The 12065-nt window shown below is 38.9% G+C and overlaps 1 protein-coding gene across 3 annotated transcripts in view; it reads right to left on the reverse strand.

The window, feature by feature from the left end:
• RIMBP2 (RIMS binding protein 2) overlaps positions 1-12065 on the reverse strand; it is a 250479-nt gene that overhangs the window by 8020 nt on the left and 230394 nt on the right. For 2 of the 3 annotated variants that reach the window (XM_018576485.1, XM_018576484.1), the window contains 6 exons: positions 10902-11019; positions 7963-8115; positions 6973-7157; positions 6100-6268; positions 1826-1929; positions 952-1023 (listed from right to left, as the gene is read on the reverse strand). In XM_018576485.1, the coding sequence (XP_018431987.1) occupies positions 952-1023; positions 1826-1929; positions 6100-6268; positions 6973-7157; positions 7963-8115; positions 10902-11019 (801 nt within the window). Of the gene's footprint in view, positions 1-951; positions 1024-1825; positions 1930-3480; positions 3547-6099; positions 6269-6972; positions 7158-7962; positions 8116-10901; positions 11020-12065 lie in introns of all 3 variants that reach the window. The other variant, XM_018576486.1, reaches the window with a different exon arrangement.

Raw genomic sequence — 12065 nt, forward strand, 5'->3', positions numbered from 1 at the left:
TGGACTCAGGGCTTAGCGACCCGCTGGACTCAGGGCTTAGCGACCCGCTGGACTCAGGGCTTAGCGACCCGCTGGACTCAGGGCTTAGCGACCTGATGGACTCAGGGCTTAGCGACCCCGTGGACTCAGGGCTTAGCGACCCCGTGGACTCAGGGCTTAGCGACCCGCTGGGCTCAGGGCTTAGCGACCCGCTGGACTCAGGGCTTAGCGACCCGCTGGACTCAGGGCTTAGCGACCCGATGGACTCAGGGCTTAGCGGCTCGATGGACTCCGGGCTTAGCGGCCCGATGGACTAGGCTTAGCGGCTCGATGGACTCAGGGCTTAGCGGCCCGATGGACTCAGGGCTTAGCGACCCGATGGACTTTGGGCTTAGCGACACGATGGACTTTGTGCTTAGCGACACGCTGGACGCAGGGCTTAGCGACACGCTGGACGCAGGGCTTAGCGACCCGCTGGTCACAGGGCTTAGCGACGCGCTGGACGCAGGGCTTAATGACGCTTTCCATTTCACTATATGGCACACCACACTTCTTTTTTTTTTTGCTTCCACCGCTGCAAGCTTGACTGATGTGAGTGGCTCAGTGTTCTCTGTACATCACCGTGGTATATGTCAGAGCTATATAAGTGTATAATAATAGTGCGTGACTGTGGGGGAACATTAGAGTGTACGCTCCTCTGTACAGAGACTGATGTGACTGGCTCAGTGTTCTCAGTACAGCACTGTGGTATATGTCAAATTTATCTAAATGTATAATAATAGTGTGTGAATGGCTCAGTGTGTCGGCAGTGCATGGGGGGGCGGCCTAAAGCCAAGTAAGAGACCGCAACATTTCTGATGGCTGCCCTGGTCATGTCATGCCGGCAATTCTTTTTATGTCAGTGAATACTTTAAACATTCAAAGTATTGCTGAAATCTTAAATTACTTTTTATTTTTATTTGAAATACTTACATAGTAAAACCCATCTTCATCAATCTCACCAAAAACAGTAATGATATCTCCTGTGCAAATGGTTAACTCAGCCTGCAGAGAGATTAAAATTAAATGTGTTACTTGGTAGTCAAAGTATTTTGGAACAAGAATACTGCCTACTTTTGCAGGTTACATCATTAAAGTGACATTAAATTGTAGTCAAATCTTAAAAATTAATTCAAGTACCTTAACTATTAACAATCCTCTATCTTATTGTGTATCACTCCAATCTCACTCCCATGATGAACTACAATCTCATGTTTAGTTTACTCATTTGTATTGAAATTGTAGTCCATCACAGGAGTGAGCTTGTACTGTTGGCTACTTTACAACACACACGGAAACCATGGGGAACAAAAGTAGAAGGAAGGTGTGTCAGCACCGATACAGAGATGATTTGAGAATCTACAGCCGAGTGATACACAGATAAGGTCAATTTTTTGGTAATTGTTAAGTTACTTAAATGCATTTTTAAGATTTTCCTCCTGAGTTTAGTGCCACTTTAAAGCAAGTTGATGGCTGACACATTTCTGTTGAGGTTTAGGGATATTCCACCATGAAATACAAATAAGTGTAAATGAAATTGCATTTTACTTATGTAAGGAACTATTTGCCAGTTAATGCATCCTATATTTTCTGGTGACCACAAATGGGTTGTTTTTTCATTATTATTTTTTTGGATAGCATGACATTTCTATGCGCCATTAATATACTATAATTAAAAGAAATGTAGATACCTACTGTGTATTATTTTACAAATATATTTTCTTAATACTAAACATTTCTCTCATTTTTCGATGTTGGATTTGGAATTACAGCTCCATCTGGTGAATAGATGAAGTGAACACTTTACCTCAACATCAACATTAGGTGAGCTTTCCCTTGGGTCGTAGTCATACAACGCCACCATTCTCCTCGTGGACACTGAGTGCTGCCTCCCACTTCTCCTGTTTCGCTCTGTGTCAATCACAGAACAGTTTATATTCTTCATTTGAAATTCATATCTCCCATCAACAATCATATCTCATGATAAAACCAACAAGCTGGACAAGAGACCAACGGAGTGGACATAGAAGCTGAAATGGACAGTGATGACAGTTTCCTGCGACATATCACCTCTACACCTTAACTTATAAAGTATCTCTTCATTAGATGATCCTTTGAGCATGACTCAAACAATGGCCACTGTTTATGTATCAGCACAAATTTACAAGATTTTGTTCTCCAAGTTGCATCATATTCAAAATATTATATTTAGAACTATTCAATTGTATGAGCAGGTTTTATATCGGTCTCTGACCACTGTACGATTGTGCTTCATTAAGCTTTACCCCAATGTTCAGGGAAATCAGTGTGGACCATTACATTTTCCTTTTGCCACAAAACTATTAATTAGCAGGCTGTTAATCCCTAAACAGCATAATACATAAATATCTACCTTTTATGCTTCCCATTCAAAAAAATGAATTGGTTACATTGCATGCTCCATGAAAAATCACAGTGTTGCAAAAACTGTTACTGCTATATAAAATCTGTATCATAACTTCAAAAATTGCTGCTGTCAAAGTCAGTAGCCAGTAGTGGTGTGTGCCTAGTCTCTATCCACACCTGTATCATGTTTGCAGTCAGTGACCTTCTCTTCTAGCATGGCCACAATCTCTGACCATCTTGTGTAGTATGATCAGTCTTTGACTGTTTTCCGTATAATTACACACACTGAACACTATGTGCAGCCCTTTGATTATGTCAGGGGCCACATTTGAGGTCACCATAATAAGTAAGTTGACCACCATTGCCCTAAGTTATTAATGTGAGCAACAGTAATGATTCATTGTAAAAACTAGGCCAATTCAGACTTAGCTGTCACTTAGCACCTTATAACATCCCTGTTAGTGACACGAAAGTCTTCCACAATCCATCCTTCTTATAGGATCTGAAGTCTGGTTTTATGTAGTGTATTGAATGAGGGGGGCTAAGGGTACACATTTACTTATGGTAAACAAGACCCCACTAACTTTTAGTTGCAGCCTTAATAGGTATGTAAGTTAGAGCTTAACTTCATTGAAAATACCAAAAAACCCTCATAGTGAAAAAACACCATTGGGAAGGCCATCTGTCAAGTGCTAACCCCCTGATACTGTTTTCTCCCAAACTATGGTGTACTTTAGGCTCCCACTAATCACACAGATATTTAAAAATGTGTTATGTCCACAGTCAGTGGATGGGAAGAAAGTTTAATAGTTAAGATGACCCCTTGAAAAGTAACCTACATATAACTAAAAATATTAGTATATACCATATGATCAAAAGTAGTTCACCTGCCCCTTAGGCAATGGAAGATCATGTATAAGATCAAATTGTGGTTAGGAGATACCAGGTAGATAATGATGCAAGCTCAAAGGACAAAACATGCTTGTTAGTTTAACTTACAAAAACATAGTATGTTTTAGACAGGTCATATTAGCTTGTGTATTAACTGAATAAAGTTAGGGTTTGTTTAACACAGACCTCGTTTAGACTTTCTGGATCTGCGGTGTACAGAGCGAGAGCTCTCTTTGAAACGTTCACAGTTGACTTCAGGAAAGGAATGCATATAAATAAAAGAAGAGGAGAACATATGAAGCTGTTCAGAGTTCTGTCAACCTAGAAACGCTCAACTTGGAAAGTGAATGTAACTGACGTGTGTATTTGTTTCTCATTATTGAATTTATAAATGTTTGTAAATATCACTAGAACAAATGTACACTAGTAATAACCATCTGAGAAAATGTGCCTTACAATGTTTCACAAATTCTTATTTTAGTAAACTGTTTGGTTCAAACATCTCACTTTTTAACTTTAACTAATGTAATGTTTTTTTAAATTTGTGGCATCACAACTTTTCCCAGCTTCTTTGTGAAGAAAGTGTGTGTGGTAAGAAAATTGAGACTCTTGGTCAGCCTTACTCAGCCACAAGAGTTAAGTGAGCAGTTCAGCGATGCAAGTTAAAGCAGCTTTTATTGTTTGGAAGCATGTGAATGCACTCTATTGTCAAGAAAGGTGCTGTCCAGAAGGAGGCCACTGCCAACCCCAACCAATTTGTTTAATAACAAAATAGAGTGCCATTACAGCAGCAAGTGGAACAGGTCTTTGCCACCAGATATACCAGAATGATATATTTAACACCTAGCTATGATAAAGCTGTTACCACCTAAAGGTCTTTCTTGTCTCATGCATTAAGTGACATGGACATCAATCTTACTTAGTCTCGTGGATTTCAGCTTACCATCAGAAATCTTATAATAAGGATGGAACAACATCTTCATGTAGTATCTCATTTGTATCCGCTTTGCACGCTACTCCGGAACTCTAACTGAGCCAAGTGCTCAAGTACAGGTTTTTCCACAAATAACTGTGGACTGAAGGTAAGAGCACAACTTGTGTGCCACTAACAGTCCACCGCTTCACAAACAAATGTATTCTACTTTCAGGATAGAACATTTGAAAAGCCTATCATATAATCACAATATTGGTCTGTCCCAACTCCTGATTTACCCACGGTCCTCAGACCACTAAAATAACAAAACTATGGCAATTGAAAGAAGAAGAAAAAAGCCTACAGTCCCCTTTAACATTTATCAACATAAGGCTCTAACCAACCTCATTACAATATTATCTCATGGCTCTCATAGTGGGCTTCATGGCCCATCAGTGGTGACACTGGAGAATGTGTGATATGGGATCTTTGTTGTGAAAACATATTAACAATATAATTGAAGGAAAACAACAGAAGGTAAAGATGAAAGCTATCGCAGGGAACGTTTTACAAAAGAAAGTATTATGGAAATATGAAATACAATGCATACAGCCTCGTGGCCTTAGTTTATAGATTAATTTAACTATATAAATCATTTCTAGGTGCATATATTCATATTTTTGTGCTTTATTTGTGTAACCATATGAGGCATGTGTTATCATTATCAGTTGGTTTACAGTCATGTGACTATGTATTTAAAGTGTATGTATAGCCAAAACTTTTCTTTTCTTTTTAGATAGGGGTTCTAACCTTTATCTATTCTATCACATTAATATCTTCTTTTTGTATCCTGCCAAGGTAATTTTCCTTCACTTCCTGTCTTGAAGATGCAACAAGAAGTGAGAGGAAATCTCCCCAAAGTGACGACAATTTCTGTCTTAGTTGTCCCCAGAACAATAATCCTCACTGCAGGATTTTCCTTCGAATCTTGCTCTCATGACAACTCTATCATTTAGTTAGTATATACACTTATTTTTTGTCTCAGGGACAATGGTCACCAAGACAAGCAAAGGGGTAAATCTAACCAGCAGGGACACCACAATAAAAACGTAGCAAAGGGTCCTACCCTTACACTTTCTATCCACAACTAAAAATAAAGATTTGCTGTTACATATACTTTAACCTGATAAGTGCTTTGGTCCTCTCTTACTGCTAAATTCAAGTTGGGAAAGCCCAATGATGCTTAGTGATAAACTTTACTAAGCTAATTTGGAGTGAAGTGGTTTGCTAACAGGAGAGCTTTTGCTTGTGGTATACTGTTTTTGTACCTTGCTTTAATGTCTTAGGAAGATCTGTAATTAATCAAAGTGATGGAGCTTCTTACACAGATTGCATATCGGGCACAAACACAGACCAAATGTAAACTAGCTACTACATGAGGTGGTGTTGAAAGACTTTTGATGGTATCACAATCTAGGAGGCTAAGCATGGGCAGATCTGGGGGGGGGGATTGCCAATCCCCACTTTTCATCATATTTTATACGTTGTCATCAAACTTACTGGAAGTTAAGAAGAAACAAACTATAATCTAGTGTGAAGTGCTGCAAAATGAAAAGCAATTATTTGGCTGATCTTCATAAGAGATCATCTGTTAACTTAACAAAGAGAAGTAAACAAATCAAGTGGGAAAAAAGCACCTAGACAGCACAATCCTTATAAGTGCTCACTGGTCATTCCAAACGGGATACACATAATATGCAGGTACCAATAGCCAATGAAAGACTTGTATCCCAGGACAGTGCAGTAAAAGGCCAATAGCGGGTAAAGCAGGAGAAGGGTAATTAAGAAAGACTGTAGAAAGTAAGACTGTAAGAAAACTTTGTATTACCTACCAATTTTTTCCACAGGAGTATTCAGTGGCAGAAATCCTTGTTTAAGAAGCTGATCCATCATTTCCTCATCATCAGCTTGAATTTCAGAGACCATATTACAGGGGATATAGCCAGATCTCCCACAACTTTCGCCATGGTAAAAACCATCAGAGTCTTTATCACCATAAACCTGCAGATAAATTGGTTGGGTCAAGAGAGGAATATTACTTTCTAGCAGAAGGATTTTGAGATTTATTTATTTTCTTTCCCAAATCAGTGTATTTTTAAGATCCAGTATTTTTACAGTGCTGGTACTGTTATATTTTTGTGAAGACAGAATAACAAAAAAGGTTAACAGGATTGAAAATGGGAATCCAGGTTAGCAAAGTTTGATCTAAGCAAAATCAGGTAGTTATTGGGATTCACATGCAAGACTTCAAACACTTATCATTAAAAAAAAAAAATTGCATGCCCAGTTAGTTTAGGATATGGGATTCTTCTATAGTCTACTGACTATAGAACTAGCCGTGGGGCTAGTCATATATTATTCAATAGAAAGGATAACTAAACAGTAATATTTTGTTGTTATTGAGATAGCCAATTAAAAAAAATATAACCTTGATATTAACTTGCTGGATGTTTACATATTTTTAACTGAAATGAATCAAGACATTTGACAGTGCTGCACTCTAGTCAACTTAGATTCATAAACTTTGAACCGTAGATGTATTATTTGAACAGATATTTCCCTACTTTAGCCATAACCACTTGGAAATGACTGACCTACTCACACAACAATGAGAAACCTGCAGTCTCATAAAGGTTTCCTTGATCACTATGGAATCTCAGGATCTGGATGCAAACTAAGGACTGACATACAGTGGAAGAAGTCACCTTAATTATCTGGCCCTCCTTAAAGGGAAGTTCTTCTTCTGCAGCATCTGGATTCGGGGACATTGTTCTTGGGTCATAGTCAAAAAGTGCCACAAATATTCTTGCAGGATAATCCTCCATCCCACCATCTGTTTCTGATTCTTCATACATTTCAGACGAAATCTGCTCTCGGCTGCCATAACTATCTGAAGGAAAAGTCAAAATATACACAGCAGTCTTTGCATGCTCTACTGTAATAAACAACCTTTTAGACACTGAGACAGAGTACGCAAAACACAGTGTACATCACAGGACATTCGTCAAGAAAACAACGCTGATTTCCAATGAAAGCAAGTATTTTACCACAGCGCTGTGGTATGGTCAGCATCAGCGAACTACACATTGAATTACTTTTGCACAGTAAGCCTAGTTAATTATGCATTTAAATATAAAGCAGTATGTAAGGAGCACACAAAACCATTGTAGCAACAGCTGTATATCAGGCATCTTCACATACAAATGTTTGTTCTATATGGGAGGCCAATGGAAGAAAGTGCATGCAATGCAGGATATTACACAACAACAGATACAGCATGGCTGAATGGCAATGATGGACATGAAATTGGTGCAATCCTACCTTTCTTTCCCCTAAGCTGGGACACTCTAGATATGTAGGAATGGAGGGAAAGGTGCACTGTAAGCCCTGCACACATGCTGCACTGCATGCAAACGTAGTGGCTCATTGCACAGCACATTAAAGGCCAAAAAACAAAACAAAAACCTGCAAGCCTTCAATCCATTAGAAGGATCTCAGAGTTTTAGGCTTTTGTATTCTCTATTTCCATCATCTAAAACTGACCTATAAAACTTGCTGAGAGAATTAGAATTGATCAAGCAGAGCACCCTCAGAAAATAAGTGCGCATCCCATAAAGTATCTGACACCCAATAGACATAAAAATTTATGACCATTTTTTGGCTGAAAAGCAGGAAGAAGGTTTTATTTTGCATACCGTATCTATCGTCAGAAGCCCTGGTACGGTGGGGAGACCACCTCCTGTGTCCTCCAATGCTGCGATAATAAGCTTCTTCTTTTACAGGTGAAATATTTCCCTCACTACCTGACCGAGAACGGCCACCTTCACTGTTACTGTCCATTGTAATTTCTATGGAAAAAAAGGGAAGGAGCTATTAAACATGCTCTGTGTATTCGGAACAGAGGACCATGGAGACTGGTGCCCCTGATTTACAGGGCACCTCTCTCTATAACGCATAATTAATGTTCCGTAGAGCCACTGATTTCTTTTAAATAGACATCTAAGTCTAGTCACAGCTGCATACCAATATATCTAAATGCGTTTTCTTTTAGGTTTTGGGTTTTTCTAAGATTATTTTTTTTCTTGGAGCATCCTTAACCTCTTGCCGTCCGCCCGTAGTAGAAAAACGGACGGACGGCACTGCAGCATCTGCGGGTTGCCGTCTCCAGACGGCAATTTTTTTCTGCTCGCGCGCGCCCCCTAGCGGGCACGCACGGGCAGAAAAGACCCGATGGATGGGAAGGGGGTTTAACACCGCGGATGTCAACTGGTTAATTTGATAGATAAGCAAATCTAGAGCAAGGTATGCTTCAAAATTCCTATTTTTATAACAGTGTCTTTAGCTCTAGAAAGGTTTAGTGGTTATCTTCACTGGTGGAAACATTTTGACAAGGAATGTTACCACTGAGCATGTTACACTGAAGCAGGTATAACATTTTGGAATTTTCCCTTGTCACTGTTAAATAGACAGTGTTACTGACAAGTGACAATCTGCAATGCAGCACAAACATCACCTTCAGCTCTGTTTAAGGACTGTGTTTGCACTGGAATAACATACAAACATGGAACAATATGCTTGGGCTTTGACAAACTTCTGAAATGATCCAAGAGAATGGGAGATACAATTTTATGTGAAAATTGAACAGCAAATACTGTACATATTTTTGAACTAGCAAATGCTACGGTATGTATGCTTTTAAATTATCATGTCTTGGATTACTGTAGTAATGGAAATTAACAATGAATGAAAAAGATTCTTATGGTTTCTGGCTACAAATATTAATGCATGGTAAGTATCATATCTCTGGGTTACAGGATGGTTGTGTTAAAGCAGGGTGAGTGTAAGTTACATCAATATATATATAGATATATATATATATATATGTATACATACTTTTAAATAAGCCAAGTAGATCTCTCTGTTATTATAATATCTTAAGGTATCTGGATAGGAACTGTCTCTGACAGTACAGCTTCACAGCAACCTTTAAGAAGACTATCACTATGCACCTATTCAGAGCAAAGTTCCAACGTCTGTGGTAAAGGTCCCCTGAACCCCTGATACTTACATAGTTACATAGTATTTGGGGTTGAATAAAGACATACGTCCATCAAGTCCAACCCAGCGCTTTCTAACATTCCCTTGCAAATCCTTCTGCTGCCTCAGCTGGTGAAAATATATAGTGCTCACTGGTATGAAATATCATGTGACCACCTACCATGTGACAGTGCTCAGATCTCAGGTAATTATTAGACCTGAGCACTGTCACATGACTGATGGAGTGATGTCACCACCATGGGTGGGTGGGGGGAGGGGCATACACTGTCACTCTACCCTAAATCTCCAAGATGACAGTGTCTCTTTAATTCTGGTTTCTATGAGACAACGCTGATGATATGACAGAATTCATATTCCTGGGCACCTTGACAAATAAGGAAGGCCATTTTTTTTGCAAAATGAGTGTGAACTTGGGGATAATATGTTATACAATTTACTGCAGTGGAAGGAAATCAGAATCAGGTTATGTTCATTAAATGTTCATTTTAATATTGGAATATGAGTCATTCAGAAATCTGTAACACTATGTGTACTATATAAAGTAAACCCGTCTCCGCTATAAAGTAGATAGCCATTGTGCTAAACCAATATGAAAAATAACCAACTGTCAGTTCAGTAAGACTGTCACATCACCACGATTCTTAACAATCGATATTCAAGGGCAACACTATAACATTTTAGTGAACTGCCCGCCTCAGTTGTGCATATTGGGCTGTTTCCTACAAGCAATGGAAATTTTGTTATCTCAGTTATCTTTTCTAACTCTTTTAAAGAAATGAGACATATAGAATTTCGTCTTATACACTGATAACGTTTTGTTCTGGCTTTTGGTACTTTTAGCTAACAAAATAGCTTAGTGATCAGCACTGACAAGCCATAATGTCAAAAAGTTTCCTGATGAATGTTTTTGAAGCCAGAAAAGAGAATGGATCTTATTCATGTATATTTACCTTTAGGAGTACATTTCTATGTACAAATTAGAGTAGAAGGGAAAAGAAAACGTGGACTTGTGTAAATGGAAATGTAAAATGGAAACAGATTGGGAGTGTAGATGAATATGGGCACAACATTTAACTGACACATAGTGTAACTATGCTGTGTAAAAAAACAACAAAGTGCTGTCCTTTTAATAGTGAAACATAATTTCTTCCAAGGGTTTCAGTATGCAAATTGTACATTTACTTTCAGACTGTAATAATGAACTGTCAGTGCAGTGAAAAAAATAAATTAATCAAATACAACCCAGTACAGTATGTATCGTTATAGCAAAGGAGGTTGAGCATTGTTAACGATAACAAATACTGTACTTATTAAACATAACTCCTCCTGCCCTAGTATTGTAAGGTATGGCAATGAAATCACCAATTTCCTAGTTAGCATTGATTATCTTTTAGGTCTGTGCAGGCTTTCTAAGTATTCTTATTGGCCAACAAGAAATGAATTGTTAAGTAGGAAGAACTATAACTACAGCAATATTGATCACTGTGTAAAATACAACCAATTGATACACATGTTCATTCACACCACCTAAACTTACAAAGAACACATAGAACACACAGCAGACTAGCCAACTAACCAATAGATGGAACCATCATAGGTCGCTGTCTTTGTGGCACTGTACTACCATGTGAGAACCGATGTACAGGGTGATCCGCTCTCTCCATTCTTCCCAAGCCAGGGTGATTACCTAGAAGCTGAACACAGGCATAAACCATAACCAATCCATTGTACAGAACAATAACACTATTTAGAGAACAAACTACAGCTTAAAGCAAAAGCTCTAAAGGCAACTAAATTTTACTTTTAACTGAAAGGTTAGCTGAAAGATACAGATGTGCGGCAACAGTGGGGATACCTCTTATGATTTAAAAAAACAAATCTATTCCAGATCTATAAAAACAATATGTAGTGTTTTAGGGGAGGGGGGTTTTACCAGGCAAACAGAATGCTAACATGGTCAAGATAACTCAAACAGTGCAAGGAAATGAAAAGCACCAACAGCAACCAATCACAATCCATCGCTCTTCAAAAAACTTCAAAAAAGCTAATTCTATTTGGTTACTATGAGTTTCTGGGTTTGCACATAGTGCTTTGCCCTTCTTGCTCTGTCAAGGTTTCCAATTAAGGTATGGCAACGTGTCCAAGAGGGAAAGACTTACAGATCTAGGGAAAAAATTCCTGTCCTTGGATTGATTCAATTAGGCCTTAGTGTGGTCTGTGGATTATGTTATGATACCCACCTGGACAGTGCCAATCAGATGTGGGACTTTAGACTATGGAAGATAAGTGTGCCTCACAGTAAAAGAATGGTAGCCTTACAATTGGGAGTCATTTATCTTCCTATGAAAACAAGAGCCTTACCAGAGTGCTGTGTGCGTGAAATTGACCTGTGTGTTACACAGTCATAATTGTTATTCCTGCTAAGGCATTTCACAGTAAAGTTTTGAGTTGTCAAGCTAATGTCTGCAAGTCATTCCTAGGAGAAAGGGGCACCACTTATTCCTCATCAGGGTTGGCAGCAGGCGTATGCAGGGGCGTATCTGCCGCGAGGCAAACAAGGCGTTTGCCTCGGGTGGCAAATTCCAAGGGAGCGGCAAAAATGCTGGGGTCTCAATGTACCGGTCCTTGGTGACCCGCAGCCAGCTTAGAAGTCAGGTACGCGGTTACGGATATATATAGATATACATTATATATATATATATAAATACAGTGTGTGTGTGGGGGGGACACTGACTGGTTG

Source organism: Nanorana parkeri, unplaced genomic scaffold (genome assembly GCF_000935625.1).
Source record: "Nanorana parkeri isolate BGI_ZX_2015 unplaced genomic scaffold, ASM93562v1 scaffold68, whole genome shotgun sequence".
Lineage (NCBI taxonomy): Eukaryota > Metazoa > Chordata > Amphibia > Anura > Dicroglossidae > Nanorana > Nanorana parkeri.